A 21,574-nucleotide genomic window follows, 5' to 3' on the forward strand; every position below is an offset into this window, starting at 1 on the left:
CAATGAGCACAGGGATGATGATGGATTTTTGGGACGGTTGTTATTGATTAGCATAATGGCTTTGGTCTTTCCAATGTTTAGTTGCATGAAGTTTTTGCTCGTCAACATTGGATGCTGGACAACCAGTTTACTTGAAAGACAGTACAGCGATCAAGGGAGGTGGTGCAGAATTACATATAAATGGTGGAATCATGTCTTTGAAAACTGTTGTTGCTGGAAAGTGGGGCACGGGGTAGCATATCATTGTGAACTGGGAGGGTTTATATTCCATGGGAGAGACCAGAGATAACAGTGTGGGTACAGGATGATTTCACATTGTAAGTGGTTCTATCACTGAGTTAAAATTGTGAAGAATATAACCAGCATTCAACACAGAATTTCAGTAAGATTTGCATGGATTTGGGAGCTAATGCCATATTCAAGAAAAATGGAAAAGGAGCAACTGTTCCTTAGATTTAGGTAGTAAACAACACACGATTTAAAATATCATACAAAGTAATATAATTAGGATAAAAAACGTGAACAACATTTGTAAAACTTTACAGAAATGCACCATCACATTCCATAGGTTATTCAAGTTTGGAGCTTTGACGCTATTGGTGGAATATGCCCCTCCACAGGTAGCATGAGAGGTGGTGTGAGCTGGCTGTAGTGAGAATCCCGCCCCTCTTGCCACGTCTTCAATTAAGTTCTGGTAAAAAGGTTCATTGGAAACTTGTGTGACAAACCACCAGTCAAAGCCAAAATGGTCAATTAAAAATCACCTAAGAGTTCCAAATCACTAAGATCCCAATTACTTGCATCCTAGTTGGCTGGAAAGGTGGCTAGCTTCCTGACTAGGAAATCAGGCAGGACTGCCTACTCCGTTGAAAGGGGTCTCCAACTGCCTCAATCTGCAGGGAACCGGAAGCCTGAATGGGGGGCAAGGGATGGCCTTTGAAAGCCAGCCCCTGCCCTTTCCTCTGATAGCCCAGAACCCTTTCCTTTTTCTCATCGCTGGATCACCTGAGCAATAGGCCGTGGCTGGCAGTGAACAGGAAACAGACGCCACAGATTTTTGATTGGCCAGTAGTTTTTGGTGACTCAGGATACCACTGTTAAGACCTGTGATAGGCTGAGAAACCCACCTGTACTCGCCTGTCAGCTTTTAACATTGTGATTGAACTGTAATCAGGTGAATTATCACAGCAAAAGAGGAAAATTACTGCCCATAAATCAAAGTTATAGTTAAACCCAATAATACAGCCAGAAATGAATACTGTATTAGAATAAAATATAAAGACACTGACACAAATATAATATGTACTATGTCCTTTACTGGAGTTCACACTTATACAACCTTTATGGAATTCATTGAATCCCTACAGTGTGGAAACAGGCCATTCAGGCCAACAAGCCCATACTGACTCTCTGAAGAGCATCCCACTCAGACACGATTCCCAACCCTATCCCTGTGTTTCTCATGGCTAATCCACCTAACCTACACATCCCTGGACACTATGGGCAATTTGACATGGCAAATCCACTTAACCTGCGTATCTTTGGACTATGGGGGGAAACCCACACCGACACAGGGAGAAAGTACATACTCCACACAGACAGTCGCCGAGGATGGGACTGAACCCGGGTCCGAGGCGCTGTGATGCAGCAATGCTAACCGCTGCACCACTGTGCTGCCCTGTTAGGTTGTAAAACATGAATAGGTTTTGCAAAAACGTGAAGTGTATGCACCACATATTCCAATGCTATCCACACATGCAACATCAATGACTTTCTGGTACTTGCAAAGATAATCTCAAATTATAAAACGCTAAGGCAGCAGTGTGGTGAAATTAATAAACAAGGCTTCACCTCCTCGATAATGTCCCTCCTAAACCCAAGAATGCCAACATTTGACAAAATAAATCATGCACAGTTTTAGCTCAGTTCAACTTCAGATCTTACTCACATCAAGAAACTAATACCGCAAACAAATTGGAATAACCAAATGTCAATTGATTGTCCTTAATCACTTGTGACAGACATACTATTCTCAAAGACAGTATGTTAATAAAGAAAAAAAAACTTGGAAATTGATAAGAGAAAAGAAACACAGAGGTCACACCAGGAATCTCTGTGGATTTGCCTATGATTCAAGACAGTCTCAGCCTTGTCATCAAGTGTGCAGCTTTCCACTCAGCACGGAAATATCAATAGGAATATGTTTGCGAGGTCTCTAGTGGACATTTTTTCATTCTTTCTGCATCGACAGGATTCCAAATCAATATTCAGTTCCCACTAACAAGCTGTGCACGGTCTCTGTAGAAAATATTGCGCAGAATACAGGAAGACATGGTAATAAACAGCTGTCCAGCTGTGAGGAAAACATGAATTGACTGCAAGTGAATCCCTCAGAAAAGGTCACAAAGCTATGAACCACTCTTCAGGTATTCTAATTTATTGCTGAATATAAACAACTGATGATACTGTGTTACCAGAGCTACCTTGTTCCTATGCATATTTTATATTGACACATATTTATGATATTACTGTAGAGATAGTCATTTTGTCTATAAAATTATTATTCTGAAAACAGCCATCTCTTATTCTTTCCTTTTTAAAATTTATACTCAAGAATGCACCATTGGAAAGAATGATCCTTACGCACGTTAGCTAACTGCAGTGTTATTCCATAACAACCACTGTAACTTGCATTTACACTTTGATATCTCTGAGAAGTTCACAAGAGAATTGAAACAGGCTATGCTTGGAATGGGTGATGTTATGAGAAACCAGTTGTGCATTTATAAGGGTAGGTTTTTAAAGAAACACTCTAAAGAATCTGAGTGGTTGCATAGTTTATTTTCAAGGTAGTATACAGGACTATGAGTATCAGCAGAGTATGAAGGCTAAAGCAGATTCAGAGCAGCAGAGTGAGTGACCAAATACTTATAGCTGAAAAGGTGGGCCATGGTCTTGGAGGAAGATTAGGGCAAGTTGTAGGAACATAGGGACAGGAGTATGCCATTCAGCTCTTTCAGCCTTGTTCCATCATTTAGTAAGGTCATGACTGGTCTGTTGCCTGATTCCATATATCTGCCTTTGGCCTATATCCCTTTCTGTCTTTGCTTAACAAAAAGTGATCTGTCACAGATTTAAAACTAACAACTGACCTAACATCCACTGCCAATTGTGGAAAAGGGCTCCAAACATTGACTACCCTTGTGTGTAGAAGTGCTTCTGAACATCTCTCCTAAGTGGTCTGGCCATGATTTTTAGACCATGCCCCCTAGTTTGAGAATCCCCAAAATAGCTTACATTTACCTAACCTGTGTTTTCCTGTAACATCTTGATAAGCAGGGATTTGTGCAATAGAAATCCCAAGCCAAAGCTAAGAATGGGAGGAGTTGGGGAGAGGTGGGTTTGGAGAGATCAGTTTGTTACAATTTCCCCTTTTTATCTTGAGCACAACAAAAAATCTTATTCCAAAGGTATACGACACACTCTGTATGTAGTTGCTTGATAGCTACATCCAAGACCGGCGTGATTCTCAGCTTCTAGGGATTTACTTCTGCTCTTTTCTCTCTAATGTCTACACTAAAATTGTCATTCATAGTGAAGGTTTCTCTTGGAGATTCTCCCTCAACTGCAAGTTAGGAGGTTTTCCAGACTCATTTAAATTTGGTCATTTTAATTCAGCATGAACTCAGCATGCACTCTGGGAGGTGAACCATGGAAACTTTTAATTTCAAGCTGCCTCCTCTCTCCTGGATCTTGGCCAGTGTGGAAATTGAACATTTGCTGTCGATGTCACTCTGCATCCTCTATCAGCCACCCAGTCACCTGACCTAACCGGTGCCCTGCTCGTGCCTATAAATAATGAACAAAATAGCCATTAAAATTGAACATGTCCTATTGGCTAACTTTAGGAAATCACTGGGAAAAAAGATTCGTATAATTTCTACAGGAAAGATGTGAACACATCGGAGAGGGTGCAGAAGAGGCTTACAAGAATGGTTCAAAGGATGAGAACTCTCAGTTATGAGTACAGATTGGAGAGGTTGAAACTGTTCTTCTTGAAGAGAAGAAGGCTAAGAAGTGATCTGATTGCAGTTTTCAAAATCATGAACATGCTGGATAGAATCCACAAGAAGAAGCCACTCCCACTTATAAAAAGATCAATGAGAAGGCAAATAAAGTGTTTTACAAGTAGAGCAAATGGAAGATGAGAAAAACATTCATCACACAATGGGTGACTTGAGTCTGCAACACACTGCCTGGGAATGTGGTGGGGGCAGGTGAAATTGAGGTATTCAAGAGGGCATTGGATGATTATTTAAACAGAAACACATTGTGCAACGTTATGGGGAAAAGGTAGGAGAATGGTATTAAGTCATGGTGCTCATTTGGATAGCCAGCGTAGACACGATGGCTAAATGACCTCCTTCTGTGCCATAATAATTTTACAATACTTCAATCTTCAGTATGTTCATTTGTGCTTCAGTGATAATATTTTTCTTCAAATCTTATGACTTCCCCTTGAAATTACACTCTAAAAATAGGAAGGTTGTTATGTCCCATGAACATTCCATGGGACATAAAGAATTCATTGAAAATATTTGCAAATCCTTGATCGCTGAAGCCCTACTAAAATACCATTGTTTGTTTGATCTCTCAAACATATTTACATTTACAGTCTGATCATAACCTGTTAATCACTCCTCCCCGCTCTTCTACTTAGTCTCTGCAAGAGAGGGTCGAGAGAGTGACATGTAAGAAGCAAAGGGATGTTCTGTTTTAAATAGTCCTACAGCGGCTATAATATTCCACACATAATTGACTCTATCCAGTGTTATATGTGACTTTTCCCAACTCCAAAACAAACATACAATTGGCTTCTGCAAAGTACGACAACATTGCGATCCTGAAGCAATTCTGCAACAGTGCTTCAGGATTTCATGTGATGTGGAATGGCAGAAAACCAACAGGGCAAATACAAGGTTTCCCAACAAAATTCACAACTTGCACTTCTGGTCGCCTTACTTTTCCCAATAGCAAGGAAAGACAAGTACAGATCGATGAATATAAAACCACTTGGCTGGCCTGTAGTGAGTTGTGCTACTCTGTAATACCTTTGCCTCTGCATTTGGTTCTGTTTCTGTTACTACTGGGAATAGATCCGCTTCTACAGCTTTCCTTTTGGACAAGCTTGTTTGATGCAGTAGAACTTTGGAAGTACCAGCCTTGTTTTGTTTGAATCACCCTGCTATTGTATATATGTACTATCACAACTTTATTTCCAAGCAGATTTAGATTTTCACAGTAAGGCAAGACAATGAAGTTAACGTTTAACTTGATAAAGTGTTTGAGTTAAATAAATAGTTCAGATTTTCTTCATTTCCAAATTGGTCAGTGAAATGATCCATGTATTAAAATAATAAGTATAAGTGAATGTGTTATGAAGATATGGCATATCGTCACAAGAGCAATCATTGCAGCTTGGTAAATTTGTAAAGTGGATTCCAAAACGGCTCTGAAGTAACTTGCTGAGTAAAGTAAAAGAGAGTAATTTTTAAACTACTTTTTGCCTCAATAATTGTACATGTTGTACCGTTCAAATTTCTACAAATACTGTTTAATGTGTTTGGCATTTTTCATACAATATGAGGTTTACATGTTTTCTGCTATGTTTAGACTAAAGTAAGCTCAAAAGAACTACTAACACACAAAATGCTTCGATACCTGGCCTTCCAGAATCCGCTGTATTTCAGCTAGCCAATTCTGATCGTTCCGCCAAGCATCTTTATTTTCTTCTACATCCTATACGTAAATAAAAGGTGACATAATTTTAAGATGATCCATGCAGTTTATTAAAATTAGTTGTATGTGTTCAATTGTTATTACATAGCATTACATACCAACATTAAAGAAAAAGGTTATTCGACCCTGTAATTCTGTACATCATAGGTTGTACGGCATTCCATCTAACTCATGTCAGTCTTTCAGCCTTTTCTTCCATATATTGATCTACTTCCCATTTAAAAGTATTCAAGTTATTTGCTCAATCACTTTTTGTGGGAGTGATTTCCAAATTCTGAACACTCTATAAAAAAAACTTTCTCCTCAGCTTTCTACAGTACTTAATCGTGACTACCTTGTATGTATTCTGCACTGTAGTGTCATGCAGCAGATCAGTTAAATTTGCTGCGAGGAAGCGGGGTGTACGGTATTGGTATGTTATAGATAGGGACAGAAGTATTGAACATGAAGTGAGGAGCTTGAAGTGTTCAAAAGTGGGGGAAAAAGTTGAAGGGGGTGGTGTTTATTACAAAGCATGTTAAAACAACAAGAAATGCTGCTGCACCACTTGAACAACAGCAGAGCTGGAAAACCACTCTGTATTGTCCTTTTCATCTCTTCTCTGTTTCTAGGTTTCCTGTAGCCTGGGAAACTTGTCTAGTGCAAGTAAGAACTTAGGAATTATTAGAATGAAGGCATGCATGTTCATAATAGTATTTTAAAAATCAATTTGTTTCTTGAACAGTTTGGTGCCTCTTCCTTGCTCTATCTCCATTATACTGAAAGATGGTGGTTTGGATTCCTGATTCAGATTTTTTGCATTTGAACATTTAACATGATGACAAGCTCCTTACTTTTGGAAGTTAACGTTCAGCCGCTGATTTCCATACCTACCCTGTTGAAACCTTTCCTAATTCTACAGACATCTATCAGGCCATCTCTAAACCTTCCCTTTTCTAAAGTAAAAAACCCCAGTGTGCTCAATCTTCCCTAATGCAGTAGCTGTAATATCTCAGTTTTGACATAATTTTGTCAAGGATTTTATGTAGAAATCGATGGAAGACGAATTATTCACCTCAGAATCTGAAATTATCTTACAATAAAAAAGTAACAACAGGAAATGAAAATCTGCTCACATTAAAACTACTGTTGCAAGATTATTACTTAGCACATTATTGGGGTTATTTCAGAATTGTAGAAAGGTTTATTGCAATGTTTACAGGAGACTCATTAAAAAAAAGTTTTCTCCTTTTCTTCTCGTAGATCTCAGTACAGATGGTCAAGGCTGCTTATGCATTCATAATGATCCATCTGCTCTTCATACAGCAGAGGGAACTCAGTGTTCTACAAGGTACACATAAGAAACGCTATTTACCACAGCACAAGCATAATCAGCATTTCAAACAGACAACCAGATAAACACTCATGAAGAAAATCCTCATAAGGTTAAGACAAGGAACAAGGTGAGAGATAGATTTAGATTTATTTTTAGATTTAGATGTCTATTGTCATGTGCCTCCTGGGACTGACATTTCAGCAAAGGAACCTACCGCTGCTGACACTCCAGGAAGGGGCCCGCTCCCGACAGCCTTACTTAGGGATTAGGGATAGTTGGTTTTTGATGAAGAGCTAACAGAAAACCAAACAGAGACACCGAATATTCCAAGCAGAGGCACAGAAGATTTACAGCCACAGTATATGGGTGAATGTACAACAGTGGAAAGTGGATGCAGTTGTCCAAATACAAAACAGTCATCCTACACATCTTTGAACTAAAGTACTGCACAGTGTAAAATGTTGTCAATCATCTTTCTCATAAGTTAATGGTTTGCGCCATTGTGGTCAACTCTCTGTGCAGTATCACATGGAGTGCTTCAGGAGTCAATCTAACATGCTGTTTCCACCACATTTGCTGCAAAAGCAGACAATGGGCTATCAAGTTGCACAACTTGCTGACCTCTGACTTATCTTGACAAATATAGTTTCTGGTTCTGTTGTCTCTTGCAACGCTTTTCCGAATGTCATCCTCCAGAAGTCACAGGTGCCTCAGTAGTCAGTTTCACTATCAGCCATCTCTCTATCTCACTTGCAGGTATCCTTATAGTACAGATGTGGATATAGAAGGTTGTGGCCAGGTAGCCAGTTTTCTGCCCAGAAGGTCTTTGAGTATATAACCACCAACCACCTGATATGTGTGGACAAATTAGTGCAGAGATTGTTGACTGTGTGCTGATGGAATTAGATCATTCCAGGTCCCTTGAATTGGTGGCCTAGAGTTGTAAAGGAAATGTCATGAGACAGTGATGATGGAAAATGTTCAGGCTTCCTTTGCTGCCTAGCAAATGTTGCCCAGGAGATTTAGGGATTGCTGGTGAGGTTGGCATTCATTATCAATCCCTACCTGATCTGAGAAAGATGTGGTGAGCTGCCTCCTTGAGCTGCTGTTGCCCATGCTGAACTGAGTACACCCACAGTATTGTTTGGAAGACAGTTCCAGGAATTTGCCTCAGTGACAGTGAAGGAATAGTGAAACAATTTGAAATAAGGATGGTGTGTGGCTTGGAGGGGCACATGTAGTGTTTCCATGCATCTGCTGCCTTGTTCTTCTACGTGGCAAAACTCTTAGATTTGGTGTGTGCTGTTGAAGGAGTTGTGCTGAGTTGCTGCTGTCCATCTTATAGATGACACACATTGTTGTCACAACACAGTGGCGGAGGAAGCTGATGGATGGTATGCCAGTGAAGTGGACTGCTTGATCATGTCAAGCTTCTTGACTGCTGTTCGAGCTGTACAAATTCAGATGAAGGGGTGCATATTCGATCACGCTCCTAACACGTCGTGTAGATGACAGACAGGCACTAGATATTCATAAGGTGAATTACCCTGCTCGATCTGGTTTTGTGGTCACAGCAGCTATATTCTTGGTCCGGTTCAGCTTCTGTCAGTGTCCTTGATGTTGATGGTGGAGGGGGCAATTCAGTGATGGTAATACAATTATGTTGAGGGAAGTGATCAAATTCTTTCTTTTTGGAGAAAGTCATTGCCTGGCACTTGTGAGGCATGATTGTTACTTGCTATATTCTTTAGCACCCACTCCTGTGCCAACTGAGTTGGGATGATCAGCCATAACTGTGTTCACGTATTAATATATTAACACGTTGCTGCCAAACTGTAGTAATTTCTCCAAGGTGAAAGACTTGCCAAAATTTAAGGGAACTCTGAGCTGCCGTCCTACTTTAACATTCTCAATTGGGTGCAAAAGAATGCAAAACATTACGTTGGTTCCAGGAGTTCGTGGAACGATGACATGTAGACAACAGTTCACCTGTGAGCGCCACTTCACAGATTTAGCCTGGAGCTGAGGGCTGCATGTGTCACTTTAAGGACAGACAGCTCAGGAACTGCTAATCTTGAAGAGACTGTTTACTAGCAGGAACAGACTTACGTGCTGGCTTTTTATTTCCGCATTGTTGATGGCCAGCGAAAATGAGAAGCAAACTGACGTAGAAATGCTAAAATCACAGTGACTTGATTCTCACACATTCGATACACCACATCAATCTGTTGGTCTTCACGCTGTAGTGCTCAACCATTACAGCCTAGAAGAAAAGAAAGCATGCTTTCCACTTTGCAGGCAGTGACTTGGAAACAGTATTGAAAGGAGTGGTTGAGAGGAGAGCCATTCATTTTCTGCCACGGGAGGCCAACAGACCAAGCCAACCTAGACCCAAAAAACAGCCTGGCTCAGTGCTAAGGGTAAGCTGGGATGCCCAGAGGACAAAGGTCAATGATCCTCTGTGCTGCACTGGGATAAATGTGATCATCTTCTTTCTGCTGCCTCATACTCACATGACACTACTCATTTTGACTCTATCACTGTACATGCCTCTCTCACCAAGGCTCATTTTGAGAGGTTGATATCTTCCTGATGCAATTGTAATTGCTGTCTCCTTCTACACAGTCTTCACAATTAAAGCAAGGTCACAGGGACATTTCAAAAAAACTATCTGCTAGAAGATAGCAAGAATGCAGGTGCTGGAGCCAGAGACAACACAGTGTAGAGCTGAAGGAACACAACAGGCCAGGCAGCATCAGAGGAGCAGGAAAGCTGATGTTGCTGGTCAGGGCCCTTCCTCAGAAATGGGGAGGGGGAAGCGAGCCAGAAAATAAATAGAGGGAGGAGAGGTGCTTGGGAAGGTAGGTGGTATGGTATTAGGTGAGTGCAGGTAGAGAGTGGTGAGGATTGGTCAGTGGGATGAATGGAGCGGATCGATGGGTGAGAAGATGGACACGTCGGGTCAGGTCAAGAGGCATGGATGAAAGGGAGGGTTGACGTAGGATGAGGCTGGGATATAGAGAGATTTTAAAACTGGTGAATTCCATGTTTGACCATCAGGCTGTAGACTCCTGAGGTGGGATATGAGTTTGCAGGTGGTGTCATTATGACACTGGAGGAGGCCCAGGATGGACATGTCACCAGGGAGTGTGTGGGAGAGTTAAAATATTGGCAACCGGCAGCTGCTCCTGATGTGGCCTCCTCAACTTCAGTGAGACCCAGTGTAGGCTCGCAGACCATTTCGTAGAGCATTTGCACTCCATACGTGACAAATGACAACACCTTCTGGTCACCAACCATTATAACTCTAGCCTTCCTCTATCTATTTATTTCCCAGCTCCCTTCCCCCTCCCCATTTCTTAACAAAGATCCCGACCCGAAATGTCAACTTTCCTGCCCCTCAAATGCTGCCTTTGTTCCTCCAGTTCCACACTGTTATCTGTTAGAATATGCTTTGCAGCATGATGGCACAGTGGTCAGCACTGCTGCCTTACAGCACCAGTCTGTGTGGAGTTTGCACATTCTCCCTGTGTCTGCGTGGGTTTCCTCCAGGTGATCTGGTTTCCTCCCACAGTCCAAAGGTGTGCAGGCTAGGTGGATTGGTCATCCTAAATTTCCGCAGTGTTCAGGAATGTGTAGATTAGGTGGGATTATAGGGGTTTGGGTTTGGATGGGATGCTCTGATGGTTGGTGTGGACTTGTTAGGCTGCTGGGCCTGTTTCCACACTGTAGGGATGCTATTATTTATGATTATTACAGCATATGAAGATAGTATAGAAATGCTGGTTCTTTTTGTTGGTACTTTTAGTTGTTTACACACAAACACTTCCTCTTCAATTCCCACAGGAGTATCTACAGTATTCCTAGGTAACTAAAGAGCTAAGAAAAGTGTACAAAGCACTTGTATTTGTACAAATAATAATTGTTGCATTGCAATAGTTAGTAATTGATGAGTCTTCAACTACCTTCATGTTCCATCAGCCCTTGGAAGACCATGGAATGAAGGCTTTCAATGAAAAGACTATGGAAGCCTCTTTTATTTTCATTCAAAAGATGAGGGCTTTGCTGGCTAGGCATTATTTATTGTCCATTCCTAATTGTCCAGACATCATTTTACAGTCAACCATATTATGTCCACAAAAAGTATTTGAGCAAATCATTCCACTTAAGGAAAACTATAAGATGAAGAAAGGAGTAGGCTTTGTCATCAAATGAGATGAAGAAAATACAGTGAGAGAAGGCTGGAGTCACATGTAGACCAGACCAGATAAGGACAGCAGATTTTCTTTCCTAAAGGACGTAAGTGAACTAGATAGATTTTTCTGACAATTGTCAATGGTTTCACAGTCATCATTAGACCTCTAATTCCACATTGTTATTGAATTCAGATTCTGTCATCTGCCCCATAGTGGGATTTGAACCTAGGTCCACAGAACATTACCTGGATCTCTGGAATACTAGTCTAACACTTATACCAAGATCTCTGACAATGCGACCAGAGCAGGACTTCAAACTGAACCATACAACAACTGAGCGACAAACCAAATGTCATGCACAGAACTCATCATCTGAAGGTCCTAGTAGCAGACACCTTAATTCAATCTGCTAACGTGTAGTTGGTCAAATTTTTTGAGAGCTCACATGAAATACTTGTAGATATACATGTACGTGCTGAAACTGAGCAGTTACAAATAAATAGTACAAGATAGAAAACAGCATGTTAAACTGTAACTCTTCAAAATGAAAGATTAGTGCCCTTAAATTCAAAATCATACTCATTAACTTGATGTAAATCTGTACTGAACTTTTTATCCACACGACTATTCTCAATCTTATGAACGTTCATGTGTCTTAGAAGAAATGTCCTACATAAATCACAATTTTTACCCATTTGTTATTCACTTGTTCATAACACCTTTAAATAGGATATGTGTGCAAAAATATTTCTTACCACTTCATCCTCAAGATCCAAAATATCCTGCAGATCACTTTGTGAAATATTGAGAATAGATGCTGCCATGGATTGGGCTCTGTTGACAGATTCTTTTGAAAGACCTTTATGGTTTGTATGTTTCACCTTTGCTCTTTTCAATTGGGTTCTTCTGCCTTGAATTTCTTTGCATATCTCGTTGGCTAAAGACTGCCATAAAACACATCAAGCTGTTATTTATACAGAAATGTACAAATCTGAGCAGTGGCTTGAAGTTCAACAACAACTTGCATTTAACACAATGTTAAGGCACTTCACAAGGACAGATTGAAAAAAAAAAGTGAGGTTAGGCTGAAGGAGATCCTCTTAGAGTAAAAAGTTGTTTTCAAATAGATGGGTCTTAAGGAATGCTTAAAAGGATTGAGAGAAATGGTACGGGTAGAGGTGTTAAGAGATGGAGTTACATTGTGTAGGCACATTGGTGACAGTAGTTGGAATGTGGATTTGTGCCCAGAAGGAGTATTTCAGGCAAATAAATTCACCTCAGGAAAACTAGATGAGGAAGAAAGAAATAAGCTGTGTCAAAGGAAGAGATTAAGAAAACATAGTGGGAGAAGGCATAGAAGGTGAGCACGATAACAAGCACTGAGCAGTTAAGCTGAATTGCTTACTTCTGTCCTGTATATTCAATGTAATTGTCAGTAATTCCAAGTTCAATGTTTTAGTTGCTTGTTTACATCAGTCGGCAAAATAGATGCATAACAAATACATTTTTGTATTCATCACAGACTTGACCTCTTAACAAATTCACCAGAAAAGTAGGAATGTTCTATATTTTTGTGATATGGCTATTGATATGCTGGAACATTACTACATGAGGTGTCAATACCAAGTTACCTCTGAGCGGGCTTTGGAGACAACTGGATCAGAACACAGAAACACAATTCTGTCTTCACTTTGCAGATTGTATTCTGTCCTTATGATCCTGTTGCCACTAGAAATTCCTGCAATCACATACATCATGAAAATTGTCTGTATAAATCTGTCATATTTTAATCACACATTTCGGGTAAAGAAGGAAGGCAATGGTAGGGAAATGAATGTTAGGTATTATTGCAGGTGCTTGGACTAGGCGTTTTTAAAACAAGACAATTTTAACTGGAAAAGACATACACGTAGGCATGTCAAGACATAGCACCACCAGATTCCAAATCTAGAAATGATTTTCATAGACAATGGTAGAATGTCAGTCATGCTCTGAATAAAATTGACTGAATGTAGGAAGGAAGTTGACCCAACTACAAAGGATATTTGCATAGCAATTAATACATAGTATGCTGTTCCAAGATGCTGCAAAGAAGTGTTACCAGGCATTATTTAATATTGAGCATATAAGGAGATATGTGACAGGCCACCAAAAGCTTAGTCAAAGATAAATATTTCCATGAGTGTCAGACAAGTGGAAAGCAAGGTAGAGAGGTGGAGAATTTTAGGCAGGGAATTTGATATCTTATTACCGTGACAGATGAAGGCAACAAGGATTGACTGATAAAATTGGAGAAGCTGGCAAGACCAGAATTGATGGAATGTAGATATCTCAGAGCTACAAGGTTGGAAGAGATTAGAAAAATAGGGAGGGGTGAAAATAAGGAGGGATTTGGTTTTGGCTGGTCAGGGCTGAAGTGGAACAACTCAAGCCTAAAGATTAAAAAAGGCTTGAAGGGGGTTTCAGTGGAGATGAAACAAGATAGGGTGGATGCACTCACTATGATAGATTGATGCTTCAAGAGAATAGCTAAAGTATACATTTCAATTTTCCCTCACTCAAGGTGGCTGATAGCAATTTTCAGTCAGACAAGGCTTGACACAACATAAACATCAATTTCAAAACAAAAATCTGTATTGAAGCTGTAAATTGACAATTTAAACAATAAAAGTAGCAATTACAAAGTACCAAACAGCAATGCCATCCAAGAAAAAAAGCATTATTTTGTCTTTTCAATAAGAAGCAGAATAAAAGTGAAACAGACTCGGCCCCCAAGTCCTTATCATTGGGAAAGGGGGTGGAACTAGAGTTGAGCTAAAGATTTGAGTTACACTAACACTGACCATGCGTGCTCTTCTGTTGGCACACACAATGAGCTGACCACAGTGGAATTCATATGACATTAGAGGAATACGGCATGACTATGAAGGCAACAGGACCATTTCCTCATTCTGTTGAAGCTCTAGTTGCCCAAGTGGATGGATGTGTGCTGTTTCTGTAACTCAGGTCTTGCTCCACAGTTCACTCTGTTTTATTAACCTGTCCTCCTTTATGGAGCCACTGTCTGCAGAGTAGGATGACAACAGCATGACCAAGCCAAAGATAAAGAGAAAATGTGCATAGTGGTGAAAGGTGGGGACGAAGGAGACAGAGAGCGCAGCTATGGCTGGCGAGGACTGCATCTCCCAAAATTCACCAAGCTATGAAAACAAAAGGGAAGTTTGCAGTGCCTCCAGTTCTGGAGAAGTTCTCTCCCACATTTGCTGCTGGTAGACTGAGTCTATAAACAGTAAACACAGGAGAGAAATGGTCTGTGATTGGAGGATCAGGTCCTTGCAAATCTGTCACTTCCACTTACTGGTAGTTTGAACAGTGAGTCCACACAACACTTTGGGAATCATGCTGAGCTGGATGCTGAGCTTCCAGGCTGCATGATGGACAAGCCAGCTCTTGATGGTATGAAAAAACTGACAAGCATACAGATAAGATGGGGAACACAGGTACATAATGTCTCACAGGTGTGAAATTGCATCCTATGCTTGTGCCCATATGCAGTGTGCTGCTATCTTCATCACGATTCACTTCCTTTTACTTATAGCACACATCTGATGATTCAAAATCATCTCTTGCCCAATTTGAATAAATTATTCAGTAATTTGAATTAAACACATGCATTAAAATAGTATAGCTGTCCTTTTATGTATGATTCCAATTATCCTTAAATTTGAATTTTTATGTATTTCAATTACATCCTCAGCTTTTTTTAAAACAAAAATTCGTCAATTTATTCTGTTCATTGCGCCCACGCTCTGCTGGTACAACATTGTCACTATGGATCAGTAGTGCTCCCCAGTGTTTCATTATTTATTCAACTTGCATTTACGACTAAGCAAATTGGGAACAATGATCGAGCTTTAAAGTAGAACTGGCTGACAGAGGAAGTCCATGTCCCACTAGATTGCTGGTTTGGCAGGAACCTTCTTGAACTAACAATACAAATTGAGGGATACTAATGTACACAATACATAATTGAAAATTTACTGTCCAAATCAACCTCCAAAATGATTTGTTAAATTGCAGGAGCCACAGAAGAAAATTTGCATACCATTTTCAATATTAAAAAAATGCCAAATCAATTCACACAATAATAGAGATGTACAACACAGAAACAGACCCTTCAGTCAAATGGGTCCATGTCAACCAGATATCCTAAATTAATTTATCCCATTTGCCAGCATTTTGCCCAAATCCCTCTAAATCTGTCCAATCCATATACCCATCCAGATAAATTTTAATTTTGTAATTGTACCAGCCTCCACCACCACCTCTGGCAGCTCATTCCATACATGCACCACCCTCTGCATGAAATAGTTGACCCTCAGTTTCCTTTTAAATCTTTCCCCTCTCACCTTAAACCTAAGCCCTCGAGTTTTGGACTCCCCTATCCTGGGGAAAGACTTTGACTATCCACGACTCTCATGTATTTATAAAATTCTATAAGGTCGCCCTTCAGCTTCTGATGCTCCAGGGAAAATAGCCCCAGCCTATTCAGTCTCTCCCTGTAGCTCAAGCCTTCCAACCCTGGCAACATGCTTGTAAATCTTTTCTGAACGCTTTCAACGTCTTTCCTACAGCAGGGAGATTAGAACTGAATGCAGTATTCCAAAAGCGGTTTAAACAATTCCTGTACTGCTGCAAAATGACCTCCCAACTCCCATGCTCAATGCACTGACTAATAAAGGCAAGCGTACCAAATGCCTTCTTCACTGCCATCTATCTGCGACACAATCTTCAAGGAGCTATGAGCCTGCACCCCAAGGTCTCTTTGTCTGGCAATACTCCCAGGGCCTTACCATTAAGCGTATAAGTCCAACCCTGCTTTGCCTTACCGAAATGTAGCACCTCACATTTATCTAACTTAAACTCCATCTGACACTCTTTCGCCCATTTGCCCATCTGATCAAGGTTTACAAATACACGTAAATAAAACAGTGCCAAGTCAGTCAAGGATAGGGCTAAGCAGTTGGATTTTAAAAAAAATGTTACTGAAGGAGTGAGTTTGGGGAGGGAATCTTTACTGTTAATGATGAGATGAAGGGAGTGCAAAGAATAATTTAAAGTTAAATTACAATTGTGAACACAGATCAAGTTTGTCATGATTTGTCAGTCTTCACAAACTGTACACCCTAATGTACATAAAAGGCACATAATATGATGCAACATCTGGAAAAGGTGTGTCAGGACTGCTAGCAACATGCTAAAGACTGTTCTCATTAGGTGGAGCAGACATATTTTTAGACATGTGTCAACTAAGCTGAGCTATAATAGTTTCAACAGCATAGAGCACAGTAGCCTTGTTTCTTTGTCTTACTTTATTGATTGAAGTAATAATTTTTCTAAGAGACACCGCAATAAATATAATTAAAACTTGACCGCATTGTATTTGTACATTAGTCTGTGGAGAGTTCACAGGGAGATGATATTCTGAAGCAAACCGTTTCCTTATTCTTGTGTTGTTCACTCGACTTAATGACAGTTGCCCCAAAGCAACTTAAACCTGGCTCTTGACAGTAACTTCCACTCTTGACAACCTTGTCTAATAATTCTAATAAAATTTTGACCAGAGGGCATGTTTTAAACTACTGAAGTTGAATACAGTGCTTAGGATGACAGTAGCTTGAAATGCTGGTTTGTCTTCCCAAATGAATGTGTGGTAATGCCAACAATTAATCTTAATAATCATTTGTTATTAATGATTTAATTGCAAGTTCATACTGTTACTATGATAAAGCAGTTGCATTGCAGTGCAAGGACTTTGTACATAAGCAACTCTTAAGCACATTGAAAAACACTCACTAACTGTCAAGTCTTCTATAGAAGGCCTTGAGCATCCTTTTCATCAGTTTTATATTCTGAACATGCAACTCCAATTGCAAGTCTATATTTGTGACAACAAATAATTTTTTGAGATGAGAAAATTTGAAAGATCTGCAGAGATATGGTAGTGCTGGTGAAGGATATAGTATTCATTAGTCTATTTTGATCCCACATTAATATGTCATTGGATGGCTGTCATAAACAGTTCCAAAATATGTATTTATCAAAATGTACCCTTTCAATTCTGATTAAGTTAACGTTTGTCTCATTATCAACCTCATTTTTGAGTAATATAAAGAATATTTAAGATCATAAAAAGTCAAGTTTAGTGTTCGATTTGGATAATTGTGGATAGGAATGAAAGAGGTAGATATGGTATTTGTGGTGGGGACGAAGATCTCAGTCTTCCAAATGTCTGTCTGGACGGAAGTGAAACTCACCTAAGATTGGATACCAACAGATTCAATGTCTGAAGATGATGCAAAAGACAGCACATGGTGAGGAAAAGGAGATAACCGAGGATAGATTCTTTCGGATTCCAGAGATAACCCATGTGGGAAGAACGAGAAACTATTACTGGAGATAGACTGGTACAACCAGATAGACGAGAGTGGAATCATACAGGCGCAGACCTCTTGACATTTCTGAGGGACAAGATAGAATTATGTGGTCACTGTGAAAAGTTAGTTAGGTCAAAGAGATTGAGAAAATTAATGCACCAAAGTCAGAAATACAGATGATGTCATTTGTAATTTTGGTTAGGGTTATTTTAGTTCAGTGGCAGAAGAAACCTATTTGGAGAGAATCAAATACAGAATTACAGGAAGATGGACACAAATTCAAGTCCAGTTAAGTTAATGAGAAATTAGAAATGAAAACATTGATTCACTTCACCACAGATGCACAGGAGCAGCAGCAAGATGCATTCATCTACAAGATGCACAGCAAAACTTTGCCAAGGCTCCTTATATAGCACTTTCCAAACCCACCACCGCTATCGTCGAGAAGGGCAACAGCAGAAGATACATAAGAACACCACCACCTGCAAGTTCCCTTCCACTCGCCATTCTGATTTGGAAATATGTTGCTGCTCCTTCACTGTTGTTGGGTCAAACTCCTAGAATTCCTTCCCTATTGCATTGTGGTTGCACCCACACAATTGCAGTGATTTAAGAAGGCAGCTCATCACCACTTTCTCAAGGGTAGCTTTGGATGGGCAATAACTTCTGGCTGAGCCAGTGACACCCACATCCTGTGAGTGAATAAAAAAAAACTAAATGTAAAAATGCACAAAAACAATGCTACGTATGTTTAGCTTGGCTCTTTAAGAGTTTGTTCAAGTGCTTTATGTGTAGATTATTATTGGACACTCTGGAGCACAGTGACATTTAAAGCTTCAATTTTCATTCAGAATTATTCCTTCATTCCCATCCTTAGGTACACTACATGAATCTGTTTGTTAAAGTCACTTACAAGCAAGGCTAATAATGTACCTGGGTGCTCGTGGAGAGGGAACACAGTGTTCAGAGGTATATTCAAGGCCTTCCTTAGCTGTGAGATGCCACAGGAGTGAGAGTTTATATATATTTGAATACTTGATTTTTGTCACAGTGCTCCTTAAGGTGGTTGTATCCTTTACCTTAATTTCTTATAATTGGTTTAATTTGTTTTAGAGATAGTAGGAACTGCAGATGCTGGAGAATCTGAGATAACAAGGTGTAGAGCTGGATGAACACAGCAGGCCAAGCAGCATCAGAGGAGCAGGAAAGTGACGTTTCAGGCCTAAGAAGGGTCTAGGCCTGAAATGTCAGCTTTCCTGCCTCTCTGATGCTGCTTGGCCTGCCGTTTTCATCCAACTCTACACGTTGTTATCTGTTAATTTGTTCTAATTTGCTTAAAAAGTAGCCATGATGGGCTACATGCAAGTACCAAAGTTTTACTGGATCTCATAGTTACTGAGGATAACTTGGTCAGTTCACATCACCTGTTCTAACATTGGACACGCTGTAATAATTAAACAGGGAAGAAAACACACAGATCATTGCCAGAGAGGATATAAGGGTGGGGTAAAGGAGTCAGAGATGGAGCCGAGGCAAAAGTTCGATTCCTGTTGTATCTTTCATTAATTCTGAGTGAACGTTCAATAACTTTTAAGAAATTTGTCCTTAGGATGTGATCAACATGTCAAAGCTGCATTTACTGTCTCAAATCTTTCCTTTGAATCAAAGTCTTATGTACGAGCTGTACACTACACGAATCTACTTTAATCTTTCCTTTCTGAATCAGTGGCAACTTCGAGAAGAATGAATGTCCAAAACTGCCACGAGAAGGACTTTGTGGCATCTATTCTTAGTCTTTCGGTCCCTCATAATCACCAGCCCCATGGAGTCTATACTGGGCCAGTTCCATTAGACAACTGCTTAAAATCAGAGAAAAGCAGATTATCTCATTTAAGGATGGTCTTTATTCTCCAGATAAAGTTCTCCTCATGCCCAAGGACATGTTCTGATATCACAAGGGAAATAACAACAGGGATACAGTACACACTTTAGAGGAGATATTTAATTCTCAAACTCAATGTAATAGCTTTTTTCTCATTGAGGTGCCTCATTTAAGCTATTCACATAAAAATATTTGACATGAAAATACAAATGGTAATTTGAAACTTCAACCCTAACAAGAATCTGACAGAATTCACACTAAAAAGGGAGAGAATTGGTCGTGGGATCAAATGACATCCACTGTAACTCCAACACTATTAGAGCCTCCACTCCAAAAAGGTAAACACGAAAGGCACAACTGGAAATGATGTGGCATCTGAAATGTTCTAGAATCTGTGACTTTATTGCCCTTGTATAAAGCATGCATTGCCAGTGGAATTCTCATGGAATTCTCACCCTTACTATCTTAATGGTATTATCAAATGAAAGAAAAAGCTGACAGGTCTGCAAAATGTAATTACGAATTGGAATGGGGAGATAGAAATATGAAACAACAAGCTAAATCAAGTTATCCTTCAGTATTTTAATAACTTTTCAGGCTTGTGAGAGGCTTCCTTGTTCTGAAAAGAAACGTTCCTATCGCCCAATATGCTTTACCGAAAAGCTGGTATAACTTCATTCCTGAATGTGACCTTTCTCAATGTCAAGATTCATCTTAATTCTCAGTTAAGTTCTATTACCAACACAAAATTCAATTTGGACCTAGTTCCTTCCTATAAGAAATTATGCTCTGGACGACTTGTCAGGACAACATAATTAAATTTTAAAATAGCCCTAATACACAGGTATTCTGAAAGTGACAACTACGATTTTTAAAAATATGCCAGCACTACTGTAAAGTATATTTATACATACAATTATGTACATTAGTTCCTTTTTGGATTTATGAGCATGCAGTGTAAATGGACTATTTCCCTAATTATGCTTAAGAGTACAGCCTCCAATTACGAGCTTTTTATCTTGCTCACAAATAATTTCCAAAGTCATGATGTTTGAGAATAAGTATCAAATGTTAGGAAAATGCTAGTAGAATCTGTTATTTATTATGCTTAATGATGAGATTACCTTCCTGCTCCTATGGACAGACTCTGCTTTTCCAATCACAGAGTGCGTCAGATGATACTAGCTGATTAGTTGTTTTGCACATCCAAGTCCTGAATCACTGAATTACCCATTTTCCCCTCTAATGCTACAGGCATTCTTCATTGCAAATCACAAGTTGCCTGAGGTGCCTTTCCTCAGGCAATAACCTAACCTGTTGTGCACAGTCTGTATGAGATTCTCTGGGCAGGTCCAGGAGGAGCATCTATAAAGTGTTACAAGGCCATCGAGCAGAGTCAGGTGTCAGGCACAAACTGCAGCTGCAAATAAATGTTTAAGCCCAGCAATGTTTTCAAAGCTCCATTTCTTCATGTTGCAGAGCTGGAACGGATTTGCCTTCGATTAGTCCAACGTTATTAGCTTCCCACAAAGGAATCATGCTTCCATTGAGGTGTTCAATCTGGCATCTCCCTTAATGGCTCAGTTATTGAAAAGAAGAAAGCTTGCAGGCTATAGTAATAAAACACAGTTTTGAGGTCTGGCGAGGATATGGAATAATTTCTAAAACAGAAGGGGGATTTTTGAATTTTTTGGACTGTGGGAGAAGGCAATCAATACTGGTTAGTTGTAGGTAGAAGTGATAAGTAAGCAGAATTTAGTGATGGGAGGCAGTATTTGTAGGAAATTAGAGAAAATGTAGCAATTTACCAGTCACTGAATATAAATGCATAAATTAACAGCTTTTGGAATAAGGGTTATAGAAAAAATATTTTACATCAGAAGGGGTACATAGATTTTATTTAAATTACATGTTAAAATGAAGCTGTTTTATGCTTTAGTAATTT

At 39.7% G+C, this 21,574-nt stretch overlaps 1 protein-coding gene across 1 annotated transcript in view; it reads right to left on the reverse strand.

The window, feature by feature from the left end:
• cntln (centlein, centrosomal protein) overlaps positions 1–21,574 on the reverse strand; it is a 465,635-nt gene that overhangs the window by 27,451 nt on the left and 416,610 nt on the right. The window contains exons 25-26 of the mRNA XM_048527488.2: positions 12,066–12,254; positions 5,722–5,799 (exon numbers count right to left, since the gene is read on the reverse strand). Coding sequence (XP_048383445.2) covers positions 5,722–5,799; positions 12,066–12,254 — 267 coding nt within the window. The remainder of the gene's footprint in view (positions 1–5,721; positions 5,800–12,065; positions 12,255–21,574) is intronic.

The sequence above is a fragment of the Stegostoma tigrinum genome, chromosome 3, assembly GCF_030684315.1.
Source record: "Stegostoma tigrinum isolate sSteTig4 chromosome 3, sSteTig4.hap1, whole genome shotgun sequence".
NCBI lineage: Eukaryota > Metazoa > Chordata > Chondrichthyes > Orectolobiformes > Stegostomatidae > Stegostoma > Stegostoma tigrinum.